Raw genomic sequence first — 22,883 nt, forward strand, 5'->3', positions numbered from 1 at the left:
TGTGCTGTGAAGGGAAAGGCAACTATTTGGCTAAGTGGGTATTGGATACTTGTGTACACAAGCGTGTAAAAATACAACTGTGAGTTACACTGGGGTAACTTTCCAGGATTCGCAGCTGCTAAGTGCCACAAAAAGAATCCCTCACCTGTATTTCAATTCTAGTTAAATCAATTGTTTTCTCAGTGGCAAACCTGATTTCATAAAAATGATCCTTACACTTCCTATGTGATGGTCATTAATTTAAAACTAAACCATAAATCTTTATAATGCGACAATCAGATATGACTTTAATACACACACAAACACTACAAACAGTTTATTGTAAGGTTATCTTGAAACATCCTTCATTCATTTGTCTTCAGTATGGTTAGTGCTGCTGCTTGTTCTTGCTGATGAACTTTCTTTTTGAGTCTTTCAAAGCAGACTTGATTTCCTGGGTTATTGTGTCTTGCCATGGCTGTCTGCAAATGAAGAGCCATCAGAAGATCACTGAGAGCTTTGAATGAACCACATGGGTTTATGCTACTTTCCATAGAAGGCATAGGAGGCCTGGCATTCTCCTGACTGTAACATCTGCCCATTGTCAGTAAAAAAAGTAATTGAATCACCCTTCCTACTCCAAAAGAGATCACAGATTTAGATCATATTGACCCACTGTAACTATATACCTTTCAGAGTGTGCTGAAAATAGCCAAAGGTATTAATGGGGGGAAAGACACAAGATTTTGCCGGACCCTACTGGGAAGGGCAAGCCTTTACTTCCCTTCTCTCCCCCGACTCCCCTGAGTTAACTGAATGCAAAGTAGTTTTGCACTTTGAACTCAGCTTGCAGCAACTGAAGTAAGCTGAGGAGAAAGGGGAAAAGTAGGACGAGGGGGAGAGAGAAATTGGGACATTTGAAAAGCAGCAACAAAAATGGGACAACAGAGGATTAAACAGGAGTTGACACTGCTTTAACTGTCATGGCTCCATCCAATGGAATCCAGGGATTTGTAGTATGTTGTGGCACCAGAACTAAGGCTAAATATCTCACAAAATGACAAATCTCAGAATTGCATAGCATGGAGCTGTGACAATTAAAGCCGTATCAAACCGTATTCATTCTACAGTGCAGATGATGCCTTATTCCTTAAAAATAGTATTACCATATTCTATTCCCACCCTTGTTGGTGAATAGACTGTTGGAAGATCAGATTGGAAATGGGTTAACTTTGGGGCAATGCATATATTCCCATCATGATTATCTATTTCAGCAGTCTAAAACATTTTTCTTTTCACTTTCCCAAGGCGGGATCTCATTGTTCACATGGAAAAGTCCCCAAAGGAACAGCCTGTCAAAATGTGTCCTTCTCAAATATTTTTCTCTCTCCATCTTTCTTGTGGAATGTGACTCACACAGAGAGACCTGGACTGCATCAGTCGTCAGGCTCAACGTGAAGGACGGAAATAAACCCTTGGAGGTCCATGGGATTTTTCTAGAATTCATCTCCCTGCAGACACTGAAGGTCAAACAGTGACAGTGTTTCTGAGGGCTTTTCCAGAGAGGAACACAGAGTTGGAAGGGGATGCACAGGCTATTGAGTACAACTCAGTGCCAAAAAATATATTTTGAACATCCCAAGCAGGTAGCTATCTAGCCTTTAAAAAAAAAAGGTACCCAGAGAAAGAGACCGCACCACCTCCCTAGCAAACTGGTTCCATTGCTGGACTGCCCTTACTATCAAGACGTTCCTTCTAACTTTCAATTGAAATCTGTCCTCTTGTCAATTAAAATGACTGGATTCATAGAATCATAGCGTTGGAAGAGACCCCAAGGGCCAACCAGTCCAACTCCTGCCCTTCAAAGCACTCCTGAGAGATGGCCATCCAACATCTTGTTTAAAAGCCACCAAAGAAGAAGACATCACCACACTCCAAGGCAGAATATTCCACTGTCAAACAGCTCTTATCATCTGGAAGTTTTTCCTAATGTTGAGCTGGAACCTCTTTTCTTGTAATTTGCATCAATTGCTCTAGACTCTGGAGCATCAGAAAACAAGCTTGCTCCCTCCTCAATATGACATCCTTTCAAATATTTAAACAAGGCTATCATGTCACCTCTTAACCTTCTCTTCTTCAGGCTCAATATACCCAGCTCCCTAAGCATACCAAACTCTTTCATAGGGCATGGTTTCCAGGACTTTTACCATTTTGGTCACCCTCCTCTGGACACACTCCAGTTTGTCAACATCCTTCTTGAATTGTGGTGCCCAGAATTGGACGCAGTAGTCCAGGTGAGGCCTGACCAAAGCTGAATACAGTGGCACTATTACTTCCCTCAGTCTAGACACTACACTCTTATTGATGCAGCCTAGATCCATATTAATAACAGTTAACAAAAACAAGGAACATATTAGGGTTTTCACCTTCTGCATGACACTGTTGACTCATGTTCAGCCTGTGGCCCACTAAGACTCCTAGATCCCTTTCACTTGTACTGTTGGCTAGCCAAGTGTCCACCCTCTGAGAATCATAGAGTTGAAAGAGAGCTTAAGGGCCATCCAGTCCAACCCCTACCATGAAGGAACTCTCAATTAAAGCACTTCTGATAGGTGGTCATCCAGCCCCTGTTTAAAGACCTCCACCATTTTAGTTGCCCTCCTTTGGACATGCTCCAGTTTCTCAATGTCCTTTTTGAATTCTGGCGCCCAGAACTGGACACAATATTCTAGGTGGGGCCTGACCAGAGCAGAATATAGTGGCACTATTACTTCCCTTGATCTAGACACTATACTTCTATTGATGTAGCCTAAAATCGCATTGGCTTTTTTAGCTGCCGCATTGCACTGTTGACTCATGTTCAATTTGTGGTCTACTTGGAAAAGAGTGAGCAAGCATGTTCTCTGCTGCCCTAGGGCTATTACCAGGTATGATGGTATTAAGTTATAGGAGAGTAGATTTTGAATGAACATTAGAAGAACCTCTTGACAGTAAGAGCAGTTCAGCAAGGGAATCATTGCCTACAGAGATGGTGGGGTCTCCTTCTCTAGATATCTTTTAAAAAGAGGCTGGGCAGTTCCTACTGGAGATATTTTAGCTGGAGATCCTGTAGTGAGCAAGAGATTGAAATAGCTGGCTTATTCTTCCAACTCCATGATCCTCTCATTCCTAAATCCATTTTACAACCCCATAACTACCGAGCAGGATGGGAGACCACATGTTTTTCTTCTTACCTTCCTATGACCATCCTGAGTCCTTCCTTCTGTTTTATAGCCTGTTTTATAAGCTCACAGCATGAATCCACTGCACTTTGCTAGCATTAATACCACATTTTTTTTTTTAAAAAAAAGAGGATGTCTGCTTCTCTTTTAGGTTTAATCCCAACTCAAGCTGGGAGAGGAGACCTTTGCACACCCAAATGACCTCATCGGAAAGGCAGGGGGGGAAATGATACTCAGATTTCCAATGTGAAGTCGAAGGCTTTCATGGCCGGCATCTATAGTTTTTTGTGGGTTTTTTGGGCTATGTGGCCATGTTCTAGAAGAGTTTATTCCTGACGTTTCATCAGCATCTGTGGCTGGCATCAGAAGATGCCAGCTAGATGCTGGCAAAACATCGGAGAGAAACTCTTCTAGAACCTGGCCACATAGCCCAAAAAACTCACAAAAATACTCAGATTGTTAACATATTCTGAATCTGCAGATATGTTTGCCCTTAATAGTCTAGTCATTCGTTCTTGTTTAACAGAAGGAAAATGATCTTGCTCATTGCGGTTTGCAGTCATACTCACCCTGGCTTCATTTCAGGAGGGCGTGGCAATGGCTTCATGAATCCTTTTTTCCCTACCAGCCAATATGTATCTTCTAAGCCTTTCCCCTGTCAATAAAGGGACAGAAATAGATGAGTCATTTGAACAACCTGTGCAATTCTGCAGATGATATCCAGCCCATCCTGTAACCCCTCCAGGTCTGGTTCATATAAAAGATCCCTGTTCAGTAGGGTTCCCAGACCTCCAGTCCTGATCCCGAGTCTCAAAATCTGGACCTTCTTTTCCCATTCCTCTGGGCAAGAGGGAGAAATCTCATGGAAAGAGCATTGTCTTGAAAATTCTTAGGCCCCAACAAAGAGGCCCGAAATAAGAAATAAGAAATATTAATTTAAAGTAGATAAGAAGAGCACATTAGAAAGGGAATAGAAGTAAAAGTCAATAATAACGGAGGCTTGATTCAGACTGCAGATACTAGGAAGTTTTGTGTTATTAGGGACTCAATGTTATTTGTTATAAGTACATTAGGGTAACTTTAGGTTAATGTATGTATCATGTGTAGGTTGTTATTGTATATACATTTATAGGTTGTGCTAATATATGTGTAAATATATGTGCATAGAGGATGTATTTATGAGTAAAGTGATGTATGTGTATACATGATGGTTAAATATACGTAGAAAACATTTTAATTACTATTAAAGATTAAAAGAAAAAAAGAAAATTCATAGGCCTCATATTATAGACTACTTTTTGTTTTAAAGATGAGCTTGCAAAGGGTTCTGATAACTGTTCTTGTGTGCCTGCTTTAAGTCACTTCTGACTTATGGCAACTCCAAGGCAATCATATCAGAGGGTTTTCTAGGCATGATTTATTCAGAGGAGGCTTGCCATTGCCTTCGCCTGAGGCTGAGAGTGTGTGACTTGCCCAAGGCCAATCAGTGGGTTTCATGGCCAAGCTAGGAATTGAACCCTGGTCTCCAGAGTTGTAGTCCAACACTCAAACCACTATGCCATGCTAGGTCTCTCTGAGCAACTGGGGATGATACTTAATGTCTCACCATTAATGACATTACCAGGGTACACCCCTATGATGGGAGCTAGCATTGTGTAGTGGTTGTGTAGTGGTTTGACTATGACTTTGGGGACCAGGGTTCAATTCCTCATTTGGCCATGGAAACCCACTGGATGACCTTGGATGAGCCACATACACTCACCCCTAGAAAACCCCATGATAGGTTTGCTGTAGGGAGTCACCATAGATCGGAAAATTCCTGAAGGCACACACCAACAACAAACCCGTGACTCATCCGTAATTGTTTCATATTCACAATTGTCACATAGTCACAGTTGTGACAATATTGCCATGATCACAACTTCCCCGACCTCAAACCTACGTTTCTGTGTGGGGAATAGTTCTATCAGGTTTGGGTCAGGCCAAGAGAAGTTAGGGTTCATCTGCACTGTAGAAATAATCTGGTTTGACACCACTTTAATTTCCACAGCTCAATGCTATGGAATTCTGGAAATTGTAGTTTGTTATGGCACCAGAGCACACGCTCATAGGTGGATATATGGTTTATCAGATAATCATTTATTGTTATTGTTGCTGTGTTGTGTTGTTTCCAATTTATAGCAACCCTAAGGCAAACTTAACATGGATAACCATGGCATATCTTTAATGTACCCACTCCTCTGACATTAAAAAAAATGTTGCCTTGGGCTGCATCTGCACTGCAGGATTAGTGCCGTTTGGCAATACTGTAACTGCCACGACTCAATGCTATTGAATCCTGAGATTTATAATTTGTTGTGGCACCAGAACACTCTGATAGAAAAGGTGAAATATCTCCCAAAAACAACAACTCAGAATTCCTAGCATTGAGCCATGGTAGTTAAAGCAGTATCAAACTGCATTATTTCTGCAGTGCAGATGCAGCCTTTGACTACATTAGCATGGGTCAGGTAGGATACAGAAATGTTCCCAGCAATTAACTTCTTGTTGGCTCATGTTTCTTACCTTCAGTTCGGTCTTCCCTCTGAAGTCTATTTTATATCCTTCATTTAGGCTCCGGAGTGTTTTCATTGTGCTTTGGCTGATGTGAATTCTAAAGGCTGAGATTGGAAAGAAAGAAAGAAAGAAAGAAAGAAAGAAAGAAAGAAAGAGGGAGGATATTATATATATATCTATATCTTATTATGCCTTCAAGCTTCAGTTCAGAGCCCTATGATCCTAGTGAGAGCAAGCTTGTTAGCAAATCTGGAAGACAGAGCTTGGAGCCATCAACTAAACCAAGGGCTTTTCATCTGCGGTCCATGGATCCCCTATAAAAGCAAAGCTTAGCAAGTATGGTAGGTGGGGGGCAATTTTCTGCCCCAGGTTTAAAAAATGCCAACAGAATGGGACCCAGAGGTAGCAGATGTCCAGATGTCATTCTCAGGGTGACCAGATGTCCTAACCACATTGCCTAGGAGGAAGACTTTCAAATATGAAGACTCTCTGGATGTTTGTCTCAGTTGAGATAAATTCCACAGTGAAATCACTTTAAAATCTTCCAAATAAACCACTATATATTTTATAAATTTAACATGTGGCTGTTTAAAATGCATACTACAGTATTTTATTAATGCATGCCATGACCCTCTTTGAAGTGGAGTTGTGGCACAACATTCTGCAATACTTGCTGAACTGATCACTGTGTCTTAATATTTGCAGTAAAATGTGCGACGCAAGGCCAGAAAGTGATTTCTGTTTTTACAATATGCTCTGTCTACTTGATCTTTATGGAACAAATTGCATTTATGTGAGGAGAACACTGCAAAATAAAAGCTGAAAACACCCCAGTAAATATAAATTCATGCTTCCTAGTATAGCATGATCACACAAAGATTTTCACATGATGTCACACTTATTCATTACTTCTCCTGTGATTAACCTGAAATTGCTCAAAATGGAAGAAATTTTGGAATTCCTCCTGGTCAGAAGGTTGAAATGTAGGACATGACGGGGAAAAGGAGGACGCCTGGTCACCCAGAGAGGTAGCCAGTCCCTCTTCTGATTCTGAACAATTGGCAATATGCAAACCAAGGCACACAAACACAGCCAAGCATGGGAAGTTGGGTTTAGCACACTTTACAATTTGGATGTTAAAATTCCAGGAACGACAGCTCAGCTCTCTATTATTTTTGACTAAAGAAAAGGCACTTCAGGGAGTTATAATGTAGGAGCCAAGAGCCGTCCTCGGAGGGCTGCATTTCCCCCAACTTCTTTACGATGGGCTTTCAGGGGAATCCATGAACTTATTGCAAAGAAGAAAAACTTTTCCCCCCTTCAATTTATTTCCTGTGGCTTAAAAAGCTGATGTTGTGGAGAAATGGATTTTCAAATTATAAAACTGAGTTCTTGGAGATTATCACAAGGGGGACACAACATTATTGTCACGCCCCTGTCTTGTCCTTCTCTGCAATCGCCAGAAGGACTTTCAGATGATGTTGCACTTATCTATACATCCAGAAAGCTCAGGTGACAGCAATCACCTGAAAGACTTTCATATGACATCGTACTGATCCTGTCATTGTCCCATCATTGAAGTGGCATTGCCTGTCTTTTGTATTAACAGGAGTTCATGTTAACACAATGCTGTTTCAATGATGGGATAATGACAGGATCAGCGCTACTTTATTTATTTATTTTTACCCTGCCTCTCCCACAGGATCAAGGTGGCTTACAACAGTCATAAAATGCAATGTAGAAACACATCATACCTTATAAAATAGATCTTATTATCCCCTCCTTCCTAAACAAGACAATAATTCTTACATTCTTCTTATTATTATTACATTATGAAAGGCTTTTGCACGATTGTGATAAGGGCAGGGGAGTGATACCATCCCTGTCCTGGCTGTGTGTGATAATCTCCATTCACATTGTTTTGCTGGAAGCAAGGGCCATCCATTCAGACATCCACTCCGGTGGGCCCATAAACACCAGTCCCTGAATTCCCCATATTATTTTAAAAATTGGTACAATTTTCAGGCAATTTGTGTCCCCAAACCATATAGAAAGCCTCCAAGCATGTGAAAACAAACTTAAATTCTCCAGTTCACCTCTCAGAACCCTGTACTACATCCCAAACCTCCATGTTCCCCAGCAGGCCCTCTCAAAATGGCAAGAGAAAGTGATGCAGTAGTTCACTTACAGATGAAAACAGATAATTGGGCTTGCTGGAGTTATTTGTTGGGGGGGGGGGGAATGACCTTTGGACCCCACATAGATGCTCGTACCTGCTATATATACATAACCAGGTAGCATATGGTCATCGGAGATTATCACACGGGGTTATAAAACGGGACAAAAAGGGAATGCTCTGGTCATTATAGCATGATCACACAAAGATTTTCACATGATGTCTCACTTATTCATTACTTCTCCTGTGATTAACCTGAAATTGTTCCATAACTACTTATCAACTAGGAAACCCCATGAATGGTTTGCCAATAGTGCTTCATTTGCGCTATTGCGCATGTGTGGAAGCTAATAAGGATGCATTCGGGCTGTCAGAGAGCTTTTCCCAGACTGCGCTTTGGCATAGACAGTTTGCTCTCATTGCTCGGATCATTTTGGGAGTAGATTTCTGTCTTATTTTCAGGTATAGGGCACTATTTTATTTGAACTGGATGTATAGACAGTACAATACAATACTGTACATTGCCTTTATTACAGTCAACAGACCTCAAGGCGATACAAAAGTTAAAAAAAGAAATCAGTTTTAAATATAGAATATACATTCTTGAATATAGATATTTTATTTTGTTGTGTTTGAGACGGACCCATATTTTTGGGACATGCGCAGCAGCATGATAATGGTGCACGCTTGAAACATCCAATCATGATATGCTAACGATGCAGCAACATGATCGGCTTTTGTATGCAAAACGGGACTGCGCTTTTTTCACTTTTATTTCATTGTTATAGCACAATTGCACAACTATGAGGAACTATAGATTGCTATAGTGTTGTTGTTGTTGTTGTTGTTGTTGTTGTTATTATTATTATTATTATTAACCTTTATTTATAAAGCGCTGTAAATTTACACAGCGCTGTACATACAATCTTTTTAATTGGACGGTTCCCTGCCCTCAGGCTTACGATCTAAAAAGTGCTGTGCTTCCGTTATCTCCCCATAGCGCGATTGTTGGGGAATTGGCCTTAGTGTGATAATCTCCACCATTACGATCATGTTGAATACGGGTAGAAGGTCCATAGTTTTCATTAAACTCTTAAGGGGATCTGTGACCAATTATGTTTAAGAACCATTGAACTAACAGTGGTCTGTAATAAAGAGAAAGTTATCAGGGGCAACTGGGAGAGGAAATACTGCCAGCCCTCTACATTTGCAGCTTTAACTTTTGCAGATTTGATTATTCATGGATCTTTTTTAAAAAAATATGTTCTCTCTTGTAATTTCTAGGTCCTCCAATGTGACTCCACGGTCCAGGAGCTGGAGTTACCTACAGATTCCTAGAGAGAACACTTTATGTATCTGTAGGTCCTCCAGCACAATTCTATGGTCAACTTCCAGTCGACGTTGACCATAAAGCTGCCCCAGAGGACTTTGAAATTCGTAGAGAGGCATTCTCTCAGGTAAAAAAGATGGTGGTCATTTTATTTGCTGTTTTTCCACTTTCACAGGGGTCCTGCACCTCTAATGCCAGCAAATGGGGAAGACCCACTGTATGTGGGTTTTGCTTTCTCTGGCTGCATAACTAAGAGCAAGAAGATGTGTAGGACAAATAGAATGGATTGCTGCTCCCCTTTGTGGAAGTGACATGGCATCACACTTGCACAGGTGACTCTATTTTATTTTTTATTTACGGTGTTTATACCCTGCCCTTCAGTCCTAAAGGCTCTCAGAGCGGCTTACAATTATTATCGTTATTATTAGTACTTTTTATTACTTTATTGTTTTTACTTTACCACTAGGGGGCAATAAAGGGAGAATGAAACTCCTTTCTTTCTGTGCTTCCTTGCAACTAGTTTTCTCCTCCTTCAATTCACTTTCACCCCTTCTTGGTCATTTTGCGAAAAGTAGTTCAACTAATCATTTCATCAAGTACGTATTTGACTCTGATAAATCTTTCCCTTCTATAAAGACATCAATAAATGGTGGTTCCAAGCACCAGTTTCCACAATAATTAACTGTCCTTCCCAGGTCAGGTAGCAATCAATCAATCAGTCAGTCAGTCATAAAAATAGGACAGTGATCAAATTTCTATATCAGCCTAGATCTTCCCCCATTGAACACTTGTTCAACATTTGTGCAAAAAACAAAAAGCCTTTGTAAAAAAAACAACAACCACCAAACACTTGCAAAGTCTAGAGTTCAGAAAAATACAGGGTGAAAACGAAATCTACAGCGCTATATAAATAATAATAATAATAATAATAATAATAAGGCTAATACAAATATCAGAAAGTCACTTAACTTTGAACAACTCCCCACCCCCCAAGATATTCTTGATATTTTTCTTGAAAAATACTTTCCAAATATTTATATATTCACAGCAAAGGGAAGAAAGTCTTTTTATGTCTGTTTTATCATTATTATTTATTAGATTTTTGATTTGTAAAGAATAGTGTTTAGAACAGATATGTATGTTTGCCTATATAATGTGTTTTGTTTTATGTATATAGTGTTTCTTTTTCATTAAAAAAAAAGTACAGTGGTCCCTCCCCGTTCATTGGATTTAGGGGTGAAGGGCACCCGCAAATGTGGAAAAACCACAAATAAAAAAAAATGACCTAAGAGAACACCTCTCTAGGAATCTCCAGTTCCTCCAGTGCAACTCTATGGTCAACATTTGCCAGATGTTGATCACAGAATCATGCTAGAGGACCTACAAATGCCTAGAGAAGTGCTTTCTCTAGGAACTTGTAGGTTCTCCAGCACAACTCTCTGGTCAACTTCCAGCAGTATTGCGCTGGAGGACCTAGAGATTCCTAGAGAGAACATATTAATCAGAAACGCAAATAGTCAAATCCGCAAAAGTCAATGCCGCAAATGTGAAGGGCCAACCATAATTGTTTGGACTAAACACAAAGACTCTCCCAACCAGCATGTCTACTGGCCATGTTGGCTGGGTGATTTTAAGAGCTGTAGTCAAGGCTATACCACAACTAGTACTGTCTGGACTATACCATTGCTAGTCTTAAATTAACATCTGGGCTAGTGATTGCTCAAAAGATGTAATATTCCTCCATACAGCTCATTTTCCTGTGCACAGAAAGATAGATGGTCAGAGGCAGAACTTAGAAAATGTAAGTTTTGGACTATAGTTCCCAGACTCCTGTCCCAGGCTGGCTGGGGGATTCTGGGAATTATAGTCCAAAACCACAATTTTCCCAAACTCTGCTCAGTATTCATGGCTGAGCTGTCGTCCGCACAAAACTGATAGAACACTTACGGAGCCCAGTGGATTCGATCCGGGAAGCCGTATTCACCGTATCCCCAAATAGACAATATCGAGGCATGGTGAGACCCACCACGCCTGCAGCACAAGGACCTAGGGAATTTTAAAAGAAAGACAAGGAAAGAAAAGGCAAAAACATTTTTGTAAGATAGTCTTCCTCCATCTGAAACAGAGTTTCACCAATAGTAAAAACTGTCACATTGCAGCCACTAAATTCTATGAAATACTATTGCATGCAGACATCAGTACAGTACTGTCAAATGCTAACAGTTGTGAAATGCTATCAAATATCTCAGACTCAGGGAAGGCAATGGCAAGCCTCCTCTAAACAAATCGTTTCAAGAAAACCAGAGGATAAGTTCTCCTTAGGGTTGCCATAAGTCGGAAAGGCACACAACAACAAGCTATTACAAACCAGCCACTCCATGCTGTCAGATACTAACTACTATAGCATGACAGCTCCGAAATGCTTTTAAATAGCAAACCAGACACTCAGCCACTAATGACCATTGTATGCATTTTTAACTGATGTTATCTGTTGTATATTAATCTGTTGTTGATCCTCACCTTGATCCATGGGAAGAGGCATGTAACAAATAATAGTGGTGATGATGATGATGATGATGATGATGATGATGATGATGATGTCAGCTATGAAATACTGTTAAATACTGTTGCAAACCAGCCACTCAGTACTGTCAAATAGTAACTACCACTACATGCCAGCTATTAAATGCAGTACTATATGAAAGTACATCAGCCACTCAGCACTGTTCAGTACAAATGACCACTGCATTTCAACTGTTAAATCATTTCAAATATTACTGTCAGAAGCTGCTAATTACCTCTGAATGTCAGCTACTAAATACTGCCAAATATCACTATTAAGTGCCCTTAGCTGCCATACACCATAGTTCTTCTGTTAGCTTTCAAGTGCTGTGTAAAATCATAGAGTTGGAAGAGACCACAAGGGCCATCCAGTCCAACCCCCTCCCATGCAGGAACTCTCAATCAAAGCATACCTGACATACAAAGGGAAAGGCCTAAATACCCTAACAGCACCAGATCCCCTTTTAAATAAGGGACACCATTTTTACTATGACATTGTATTTAATGGGACTTGGACTTCCATGGATTTTTGTATCCACGGAAGGTCCTGCAACCAAACCCCAGTGGATACCAAGAGCCCACTGTAGTAGATTCCACTTAGTAAATAATGCCACTCTATATCCAAAACTCAGAATATGAATACAGATTTCATAGGATGTCAGACACAGAAATCAGCAACTCCCAAAATATGTGACTGATATTGAAACCAAGACACACAATCCCAACTAAGCACTGAAAATCTAATTAAACATGCTTTACAATTCTTGGCAAAACCCTGGACCACCCACTCCCATTCTTAAGGGACCTGAAATCTGATGAGCTGATCTGGCATACAAATTGTGTTTATAGGATTGTTATCTCATCCTTCTGGCTCTTTCAGAAATAGTCAAGAAACCCTAAGCTCATGTTGTGTCCCTACTCCCACTCCTTCTGCCAGTTGCTTGCTGGCTTGTTATTGTTGTGTGCCTTTAAGTCGTTTCCCACCTATGGCAAACTTATCACAAGGTTTTCTTGGCAAGTTTCTTCAGAGGGCATGAGCTTTATTGGTTTCAGTTTTCTTCAAATGTATTGGAGATTACTGCACTGCGCTTTTTCATCCTTCTGTCCTGACCTAGGTGCGGGCTGAAACCTTTTAAGCATGGATTTTATCACATGCCTCCATGCCTAGGTCAGAGGCATCCTGTACCCGATCATGGCATCCTATACCCGATCTGGACTTTTTCCATATTTTGCAAAGAATGAGAAAATCTCCTTCTTTCAAAAAGTGCCAGAGAAGTCTGGATCAGTTATGGGATGCCATGATCAGAAAGGGGATGCCTCCAACCTGGGCATGGAGGTGTGTGATAAAATCTGTGCTTAAAGGGTTAAAGCATTCATCTAGGTCGGGATGGAAGGATAGAAAAGGGCAGTGCAATAATCTCCACTGATGGTGTTGGAAGTGTTGTTGTGTTCCATCTATCAGAAGTGTTTCGACTGTGAATTCCTGCATTGGAGGGGGTTTAACTGGATGACCATAGGATCTCTCCCAACTCTATGATTCTATTAAGTCATTTCTGAAGTCACAGGGTTTCCTTAGCAAGATCTGTTCAGAGAGAGTGTTGCCTTTGCCTCCTTCTCAGGCTTAGAGAATGTAACTTGAATAGACTCACTGCTCCACTGACATGGGAGCCATGAAAAACCACTGGTAGTGGCAGTCTGTGACATCTGGGAAGTATCAGATTGGGGAAGCCCATTACCAGTCTGAGAGACCTATCACTTTCCAATTTATTTTTCACTAGCTCTCTCCCAAAGTTTGAAAGCAAATGAAAGAGTGAAATTGGTGTTTCAACTTGAAGCAGAGAATTGCATCCTGAATGTACACACCAATGTTCATTCCAATACCTCAGTATTTGATGGAGGTGCTGCATGCACACAATAATGAGGCAGTCAATAATGAGGGAGTTATTTCATTAGGGCAGGTTTGTTTTTGCTAAAGCCAGACAATTCCGCTGCATTTCAAACCAAAACAAAGCAGGAAGAAATTCAGCACTGATACCTGAGTGCAGCCCCATCCGAATTCTGATGGGCACACCTGGAAGATGTTTCACTTTGAATGAACCCACAGAGCTGAGGATATCCAGAGCCATGTTGGCAATTTCAGCAGCATGTCTTTGGCCGTTGCGTTTTGGAAGTCCTGAAGCAACCATATAAGCATCTCCAATGGTTTCTACCTGTAAATCAAAGGTATAGTTTTTAATAAAGGGCAAACAGAATGGCAGGTGTGAAGACCTGAAATTCATAGAATCCCAAAATTATAGGCCAAAATCTTCCATTCATCTGTGTTAGAGTTTATTTCTTATTTCTTCTTCTGCTTCCATGGGAGGATGGAGCAAAACTTTATACTCATGGAGTTATAGAAGGGAGGGGAGAGGGAGGTTCTATGGTTCTGCTTCATTAATGAATTGCACAAGAAAATGGACAACAAAATGCACATTGTGTAATAGTGTGCAAGGTGAAACCATGCATGATGGCACCACATGTTCAACTCTTCTTCTACAACTTTGAAATGAATGTGATCATTCTGCAATAGACAAAAAAATCATTTGCTTCCATCAACACCATCAAGCATAAGTTATGAAAACCCATAGTTGTCATGTCACATTGCTGGGTCATATTCATCTTGGGATCCACTAATTTATCTATACCATATGTATTAATTGTAAGCCAGGTCTCCTGCATCCTATACATGAGGTGTCGCCTCACCTTTATATATCTATCCCAGAGTTCATATGGCCCAGAATTCTAGCTTGTCCAGATCCTTTTGAATCTCGATCCTGACCTCCATGGCATTCATTATCCCTCTTAGCTTTGTGACATCTTCAGGTTGATAATGAACCCCTTTACAAATCATTTATACAAAAACGTTAAAGGGCATACAACCACCTGAGACCTTCCCTCTACCAGAGGGAGTTTGACTTTGGGAAAGTCACACTCTCTCAGCCAGAGAGGATGGCAATGGCAGCCCTCTCTGAAGAAGCATGCCAAGAAAACCCTATGATAGGTTTGCCTTAGGGTCACCATATTTTGAAAGCAATTGAAGGCATACAACAACAAGCAGATGCAGCCAAGGTCTGTGTACATTGGACCATCAGCAAAGGTGTCACTATTTCACTCATTTTGGATGGATATAATGAGTGAGATAGTGACACCGTCCTTTGCTGATGGCCCAATGTACACAGACTTTGGCTGCATCTGCTTGTTGTTGTATCCATCCAATGGGGGCAAATTGGTTTTTGGAGTACTTTGGAATTCTGGATAAGGAGCACTCAACTTGTATAGCCATCTCAAGGATCAAGGCACTAACTCAACACTGGCATTACAACAGTAGTAGATCAAGAACATGGGATGTTGTCTCAAATCAGGTGAGACAGTTCATCCAAATGAGGTCCATCCTCTGTTTTCAAGCAGAGGAGGGGCTTTCCCAATGTCTGCTTTTTAAGCGGAGATACCAGTATTCAAGATGTTGCCATGGTGGCAGGGGGATCATGGGAGTGGTAGCCTTCAATTTTAACTTTCCCAAGCATTTGCCTGAACCTTACCTTGTAAACATCATGATGGCCAATGATGGCATCGAAGAGAGTGTAAAGGTCATTCAGAAGGTCCACAATCTGAATGGGTTCACTGAGGGCCGAGGATCGCCGTGAAGCCAATGATGTCACTGAAGGAGATTGTACCGCATCAAAATATTCTGGTCAACTGGTGCCACCAGTTTTCAGAGTTTCCGCCACAGATCTAAAATTATTATTATGTTATTTATTTATTCATTTCTAGCCGCCTTTTCCAGAAGGGATCAAGGTGGACCACAAGATGAAAACATTTTTTAAACTTTACAATAAAATTTAAAAATCAACTAAAGCATGTAAAAAAAGTATTAAATTAATACCAAAAAAAAAATCAAGAGTTAAAAAAGTTACTTAAAACAAGAGTTAAAAACATAACATAAAATTATGCAGGAATCTCAGTCTAGGCAACCTAATACTGAAAAGCTTTCCAAGAGAGCAGCAGGCTGCATCTGAGCTGCAGAAATTCTAGGTTTGACACTGCTTTAACTCCCATGGCTGCATGCTATGGAATCCTAGGATTTGTAGTTTGTTGTGGCAGAGAAGGCTAAAGACCTTGTGAACCTACAAATCCCAGAATTCCAAAGCCTTGAGCCATGGCAGTTAAAGTGGTGTCAAACTGCACTAGTTCTGCAGTGCTGATGCAGCCTTGGTCAACCCAGTTAATTTCTCATCTACCCTACAGGGTTGCTGTGAGGATAAACTAGATGGGGCAGATTCATGTATACCATCCTGAGCATCTTGGAGTAGAATCTGCAGCTGAAGACGTTTTCATTTAGACAGGTGTTTGGTGGCTAGATTTTATTTGAGTGCTGTTTTAATGTTTTAATGTTTTATCATTTTGTTGTTTTGAATTAGGCTGTTTTATCCACATTTTAGTTGTTAGCAGTGTTTATTTTTAACTTTTGTATTCAATGTTTTAACCTTGCATTTTTTAATATATTGTAAACCGCCTTGAATCCCAAAGTGGGAGAAAGGCAGGATATAAAACTTGGAAATACATAAATAGAACCATTCCTTCCTATTTATCACTTCTTCTGTTCTCAGCAGCAGCAAAACCATCCCTTCTATTTTCATAGTTTTCTGCGGAGAGGAGGGGAGGGCAGGTTGGTATATTACCAAAATGAAATAATCTGCATAGAAGACAGAGTATCAACAACCTTTGAATTCCCAAGCCTTGCAGAAATGATGATGATGATGATGATGATGCCTGGAGAGTAGGAGGAAAAAAATACAACAAAACTCAAGGAATACAAGCCAAGTCTCCCTTATCAGAAATGCTTGGGATCAGAAGAGTTTTGGGTTTGGGTTATTTTTTCTTTCCAATTTTGGAACATCATCATTTTTTTTCTTCTGTAAGCTTTTTAACACCTTGCCTGATGAAGAAGCCAGTGGAGCTTTGAAAGCTTGCAACCAACATCTATAGTATGCATTTTGGTTGGTCCAATAAAGGTATCATGGTTTGGTGGATTTTTGATGTAACTGAGGGTGACTAGGAATGTAACTTATCACTAATTTTCTTCTTGATGCAGTTCTAATTCTTGAAGCACTGATTAATTTCAACAGTTCTCTTCTTGCTGCTAGAAAAATTTCAAGAGTCCAGAGTTGTTGAAACCTATACTGTACTCAGTTTGGGATATTTCTGCAGAAAATTCAGATGTGGTTGTTTTGCATAGAAAACAGCTTTTTTTTCCGTGTGGGAAATAATATTTCTATGCAGAAACATCCACGTGCCAATTTTGCATCAAATGTCCCAATTGCAGCACTTTCTGCACAGAAAATAATAATAATGTTGTTTTTTTCCTGCAAAGAAAACAATGTTTTCTGTGCAAGGCAAACACATGCAAAATTTTGTGCAGATTAAGTACTGAGCTGCAAAGATTCTCATCATTCCAGGTTTCTTGATACTTGAAAAACCTGTTTTTCAGTTTTTTCAAATGCACCCCTAGCTGTAACCAACATTTCCCACTTCAACCTCACAGTCAGTGGTGGCTGGTAATTCCTATTTCAGTAGGATGGTGATTAAATTCTTACTTTTAGTATGAATATTACAGGAGTTTTAGTATGAATATTACAGGAGCTATGCTGTACTAAACCTGTTTTGGAGACATGGTTCAGTACTTTGTTGTTGTTGCTGTGTGCCTTCAAGTCACTTCCATTTTATGGGTTTTCTGGGCAAGAATTCTTCAGAAGGGGCTTGTTGATAGCTTTCTTTTGAGGCTGAGAGAGTGCGATTTACCCAAGGTCATCTGTTGGGCTTCAAAGTCTGAGCAGGGATTTAAACCAGGATCCTAACTTAACATTAACTACTACACTCACTGGCCCTTTCAGTACCTTCTGGCATGGATTCACAATCCCACTGACATGGGAAGTACTGGGTGCTACTGATCACAGTCCATGGCAGAATTTTATACACTTGGAAGCTTTGGGGCAGAGGATGCATAAACTAGCATTCCTGTTTTCAGCAATAGTCCTTACCCAGGAAGCATCTGGGTCAGTAGTTTTTCCGTCTTCTGCTTTTCAATTTCCAGCTCCTCAGTCCGGTCCCGGATTAATTCTTCCAGGTTGCTGGAGTACTGTTCCAGCATTCGCAACATGGAGTCAATTATATTGGTCCTTTTGCCCTTGTTGATGGCTTTGAACTGGGGACAAGAAGAATGAAAATCTGAAGATGCTGGCCACAGATGCTGGTGAAACGTCAGGAACAAACTCTTCTAGAATATGACCACATAGCCCAAAAACCCCACAAAAAACTATGGATGCTGGCAGTGAAAGCCTTCTTTGTCACATGAAATCCAGAATGTGTGAGTGAGATTATTCACACCACCAAGGAATAGCAGGTGATGTAGGGCTATTTTTCATAAGAAGGCAATGGCAAACCACCTCTGAGTCTTTCTTGCCCAACCAGACCCTACTGAAGGGTTGAAAACTGAAGGCTTGGTTTCAACCTTGCAGTCAGAGGGAATGCACATCTTCACATAGTAAGGGCACCACCACAACTACTCCCCAAAGAGACCACGAATCTGTATCTGAACAAATCCTGACCTGTTCAAAGATTTCATCAAATGTGGGCCTGCGTTCAGGTCCTTCGCTCCAGCACTGCTTCATCAGCTGGATGCACTCCAGGGGGTTATCTTCTGGAGGAACACTGGGGCGGTACAAGGGGGGTGGTTTCTTCAGCTTGCATATAATTTCTAGGTCAAATAGAGGACATAAATCAGTATTATTCTGCCAGGTATTATCACAACTAAGTCCCAGGAAATTCACTTCCTGTATCAGATTCCAGGAACAGACCTCTGGAGATGTTTTCAAAATGATACCTGCATTCGTCTTTTTCAGCATAAAATGAGGAGAAAGGAGAAGAAATGAAGGAATCAAGCTGCACTTCTGAGAATTTATTTTTGCATGATCTCATTCCACAGCCAAGATTCAGGGCCCATTCACACTATAGAGTTATAGCACTGTGATTCCAATTTAACTAGCTTAGTGACAGCCCACGGAGTCCTGGCATCTGCAGTTTTGGGAGGTGTATCTAAGGCTCTCAGCTAGAGAGTTGTAGTTCTGTGCCCAGCTGCAAACCCAGGATTCTGTAATATGTTGCCATGACAGTTAAAATGGAATAAAGCACTATAATTGTGTACTGTGAATGGGCTTTCAGCTCAGAAAAAGCCTGTTTCTTCTGTAGCTTTTATTATTATTTTTATGACCCTGGAAACATCCCTAAGATGCAGGATACAAGCATTCCATAAAAGAGAGTTCTGAAAATAGTCTCATCACACTCTTTGTCTTCAACAATAGCAATAGCAAATACATTTCTATACCGCTTATCAGTGCACTTAAGCACTCCCTAAGTGGTTTACAAAGTATAAGCTAATTGCCCCCAACTATCTGGGTACTCATTTTAGCGACCTCAGAAGGATGCAAGCCTGAGTCGAGCTTGAACCCTTTCGCTGGTATTGAACTCGCAACCTTGTGGTTTGTGAGTGAGTGGCTGCAGTACAGGCATTTAAGCACTGCACCACCAGGGCTGCACGGTGCAATGACCACATCCCTGGCCTCTTTGTCACATGAAATGCATGCAAACAGTGCAGCAATGTTGACAGTGCGATTGCTCACCTTGAGCTGGCATCTCGGACAAGCAGTAAGGAGGGCCCCGAATTAGAACTTCTTGCAGAATAATGGCAAAACTGTACACATCTCCTTTGAAGGTGCCTTTTGGGTACAGCACTGGATCTCTCAGTAACTCAGGTGCTGTCCAGAGCAATTCTGAAAGAAGAAGTGGAAAGGGCATTTTCTTCAGATCTATATTTGGAAGGGTAACCCCCTTTTCAGAGCCAGTGTGGTGTATTGGGTTGGGCATTGGACTACAGCTCTGGAGAGCAGGGTTCAATTCCCTCATTGGTCACAGAAACCCACTGGGGAACCTTGGGAAATGATACACTCTTAGCACCCTTGTTATAGGGTCACCTTAGAATCAGCATAAATCAGAAATTATTTGAAGGCACACAACAACAACATGTGGATGCAGCACTGGAGGGATGCTGTGTGGACTGCCGCGTGCCAAAATGGCGTCCTGGGGGCAGGGTTAGGGCATCCAACATTTCAACGATGCACCCTAACTCTGCTCACAGGCTGGCACAAAGTGCCAGTCTGTATAGGACCTAAATATTTCACAAAACTACCAATCCCAAAATTTCATAGCATAGAGCTATGGCAGTTAAAGCAGTGTCAAACTGCATTAATTTTGCAGTGCAGATGCAACCCTAGTGAGGTCTGACTGTCCCCTTCCTGCTCTTCTTCCATAGGAAAATGAAGCTGCCTTGGATTCTGAATTAGGGGAAGATGGGTTGTTGTTGATCAGAGTCTTACCCTCTGCAGGGGGCTGAACGCGTAGTAGGGCATTTTGTGCTACCAACAGCCCTGTGTAACCATAGTCAGTGATCTTCAGCACGAATCTTCCATCCACCACACAGTTACGAGACTTGAGACGCCCATGGCAAATGTCTTGGTGATGCAAATACTTCATACCCTAGAAGGGAAAGGGAAACATAGCGCTGTAGTTTGGGCAGTCTCAGAACCTAGGAACATAAAATCAGACTGAACAGTGGCCAAGACAAGCATTGGATCCCATTCCCTGGAGGTATACAAATGGAATATGCCCAACAACAACCCCTCCAGACATGTTGCACTACAGCTCCCATAATCCTCTGCAGCAAATTTTAAGAGGCAAGTGAAGCAGGTATGTCCTCTATCTCTTTAGACTGAGGGATTGAGGGTTCTTTGCCATTTGTCAATGAATCTCCATGTGCTTGGAGGTCCCTTTTATCATCTTCTGGTCTCCAACTGATGAACCATGGTCAAGTCCAAACAGGCAGAGCTAGCAGTGTTGATGCTAACTCTGCCTGGTTGTTTTTTGTTTGTTTTGTTTTGTTTTGGATTTTTGCGCAGTCTTTTGGATATTGTCTTGCAATTTCAGGATATTGTCAGCATGAGATTCTTGCTATCTCAGGATATTGTCAAACCTTGATTTTCCATTTATTTTAAGGGACACCATTTTGCTCTATCATTATATTTAATGGGACTTGAGCATATACGGATTTTGTTATCCACTGGGATCTTGGAACCAAACCCCAGCAGATAACAAGGTCCACTGTAAATCAATGTACTGTTTACATTTTTTCACCTAAACATTAGTAAGAACTTCCTGATGGTAAGAGCTGTTCAACATGGAATACATTTCTGCCCCAGAGTGTAGTGGAGTCTCCTTCTTTGGAGGTTTTTAAACAGAGGCTGAATGGCTATCTGTCGGGGATGCTTTGATTGTGATTTCCTTTCTGGCAGGGGGTTGAACTGGATGATTCTTGGGATATCTTCCAACTCATTCTATGATTCTGTGATTCTATTTTTTGTTGTTTTTGTTACTTTGGCTTCATGTCTGGAACTAGCCAATGCCTACACTCTCACTATTACACACAAGTCGCATCGGTTCTGCAGAAATAATGCAGTTTGACTCTGCTTTAACTGACATAGCTCCATCAAATCCTGGGATTTGCAGTTTGATGTGGCACCAGAGCTCTCAGACAGAGAAGGCTAAATGGCTTACAAAACTACAAATAGGAGCTATAGCACTTAAAGTGGTGTCAAATTGGATTGTGAAGATGCAGCCGCACATACATTTCTGTGTTATATACATTATTTCATATTCTATGCTTTACAAACACCTTTATTACATTGGTTCAGGGACTTAAATTTAGCAAAACAGACCCCAAATCAGTGTTCAGCCTTGCGTCCAACAACAGCAGCCTCCTCCAACCTGTGATACTCCAGATATAGTGGACTACAACTTCCAGAGGAATAGGGAATTCACTCAGGGTTTAAGTCTGAACTTTAAAGGGGCTATCCAAATATGTTCAACACCGCAGATACCCCCTCCAAAGTTCAGGCTAAAATGGATTTAGAGTGGATTTTCTGACTTGGAAGCCCTCCTCCACTGATTCCAACCCTGGTGTAAGAAGAGAGCTTACTTTGATCAAGTCCGTCAGAAGAGACGATTTAAACATCCAGTCCAGCTTTAAATCTGTATTTTGCAGCAAATCCTCCAAGCTCCCTCTGGAGCAGTATTCCATCACGACAGCAGAGAGGCCCCCATCAGACAAAAGGCCAAAGAATGGGTTTATATTCTCATGGCGTACATCTTTCATCTGGGAAGAGAAGAAACAAAGCAAAACAGAATGAGGAACAGCCATCATGCAGTATTTCTTGGATTATCTTTTTAGTTTTCCTTTCCATTAACAAATGGGAATCAAAGTGGCCAGCCATATCAGGGGGGAAAGGGGCTGGGGAAGTTACTAAACTAATGTATTCCATCACTTCTTACTCTATTTAAAATAATCGCTCATTGTCTTCATCCATTCCAGGGACAGGAAAAATAACATGTTAAGTTCCATGTTGTATTGCTTTGCACTTTCCCATTACTCCCTGTAACCCCTTTAAAAGGAAAAAAAATACCTCACAATTGATAGGAAAATAGTATCAAAGTGTCAAAACTCCCCCAAAAGAAACTAGTTACAGTCAGATAACACTTTATTTGTGACTTGTTTCTATGCTCTTTTTAAAAAGAAATTCAATCAAGCACAAACTTTTACAATATCACAATAAATAAAACCTTTAAAATCACTGGATCCGTCACAGCAAAAGGCCAGGCTGAAAAGGTTTTAAACTGCTTTAAAACGTCTAGGTTTTAAATGGTTTTAATATGTTTTAATGGTTAAATTGCCTTAATTTGGTTTTACTGATACATTGTTTTTAATTAGTTTTAACTGTCCAATGGTTTTCCCTTGTGTTAAGACTGTTTAAACAATTCCTCATTGTTGTAAATATACATTGTTACAAAAGGCCCTAAAATTGATTTTACCTTTTTGCGCCTTTGAGATTTGTGATACAGGGCAGGAAAGAAAGAA

The 22,883-nt window shown here is 40.8% G+C and overlaps 1 protein-coding gene across 1 annotated transcript in view; it reads right to left on the reverse strand.

The window, feature by feature from the left end:
• Positions 1-274: 274 nt before the first annotated feature.
• The window catches only part of LOC121926282 (retinal guanylyl cyclase 2-like), a 46,537-nt gene continuing 23,928 nt past the window's right edge, over positions 275-22,883 (reverse strand). Inside the window, 13 exon segments of the mRNA XM_042459127.1 lie at positions 275-461; positions 3,770-3,855; positions 5,766-5,860; positions 11,210-11,308; positions 13,860-14,034; positions 15,403-15,495; positions 15,497-15,537; positions 15,540-15,595; positions 17,902-18,065; positions 18,469-18,617; positions 19,540-19,689; positions 20,293-20,452; positions 21,948-22,124. Of these exon segments, the coding sequence (XP_042315061.1) occupies positions 368-461; positions 3,770-3,855; positions 5,766-5,860; positions 11,210-11,308; positions 13,860-14,034; positions 15,403-15,495; positions 15,497-15,537; positions 15,540-15,595; positions 17,902-18,065; positions 18,469-18,617; positions 19,540-19,689; positions 20,293-20,452; positions 21,948-22,124 (1,539 nt within the window). The 3' untranslated portion in view covers positions 275-367.

The sequence above is a fragment of the Sceloporus undulatus genome, chromosome 3 (genome assembly GCF_019175285.1).
Source record: "Sceloporus undulatus isolate JIND9_A2432 ecotype Alabama chromosome 3, SceUnd_v1.1, whole genome shotgun sequence".
NCBI lineage: Eukaryota > Metazoa > Chordata > Lepidosauria > Squamata > Phrynosomatidae > Sceloporus > Sceloporus undulatus.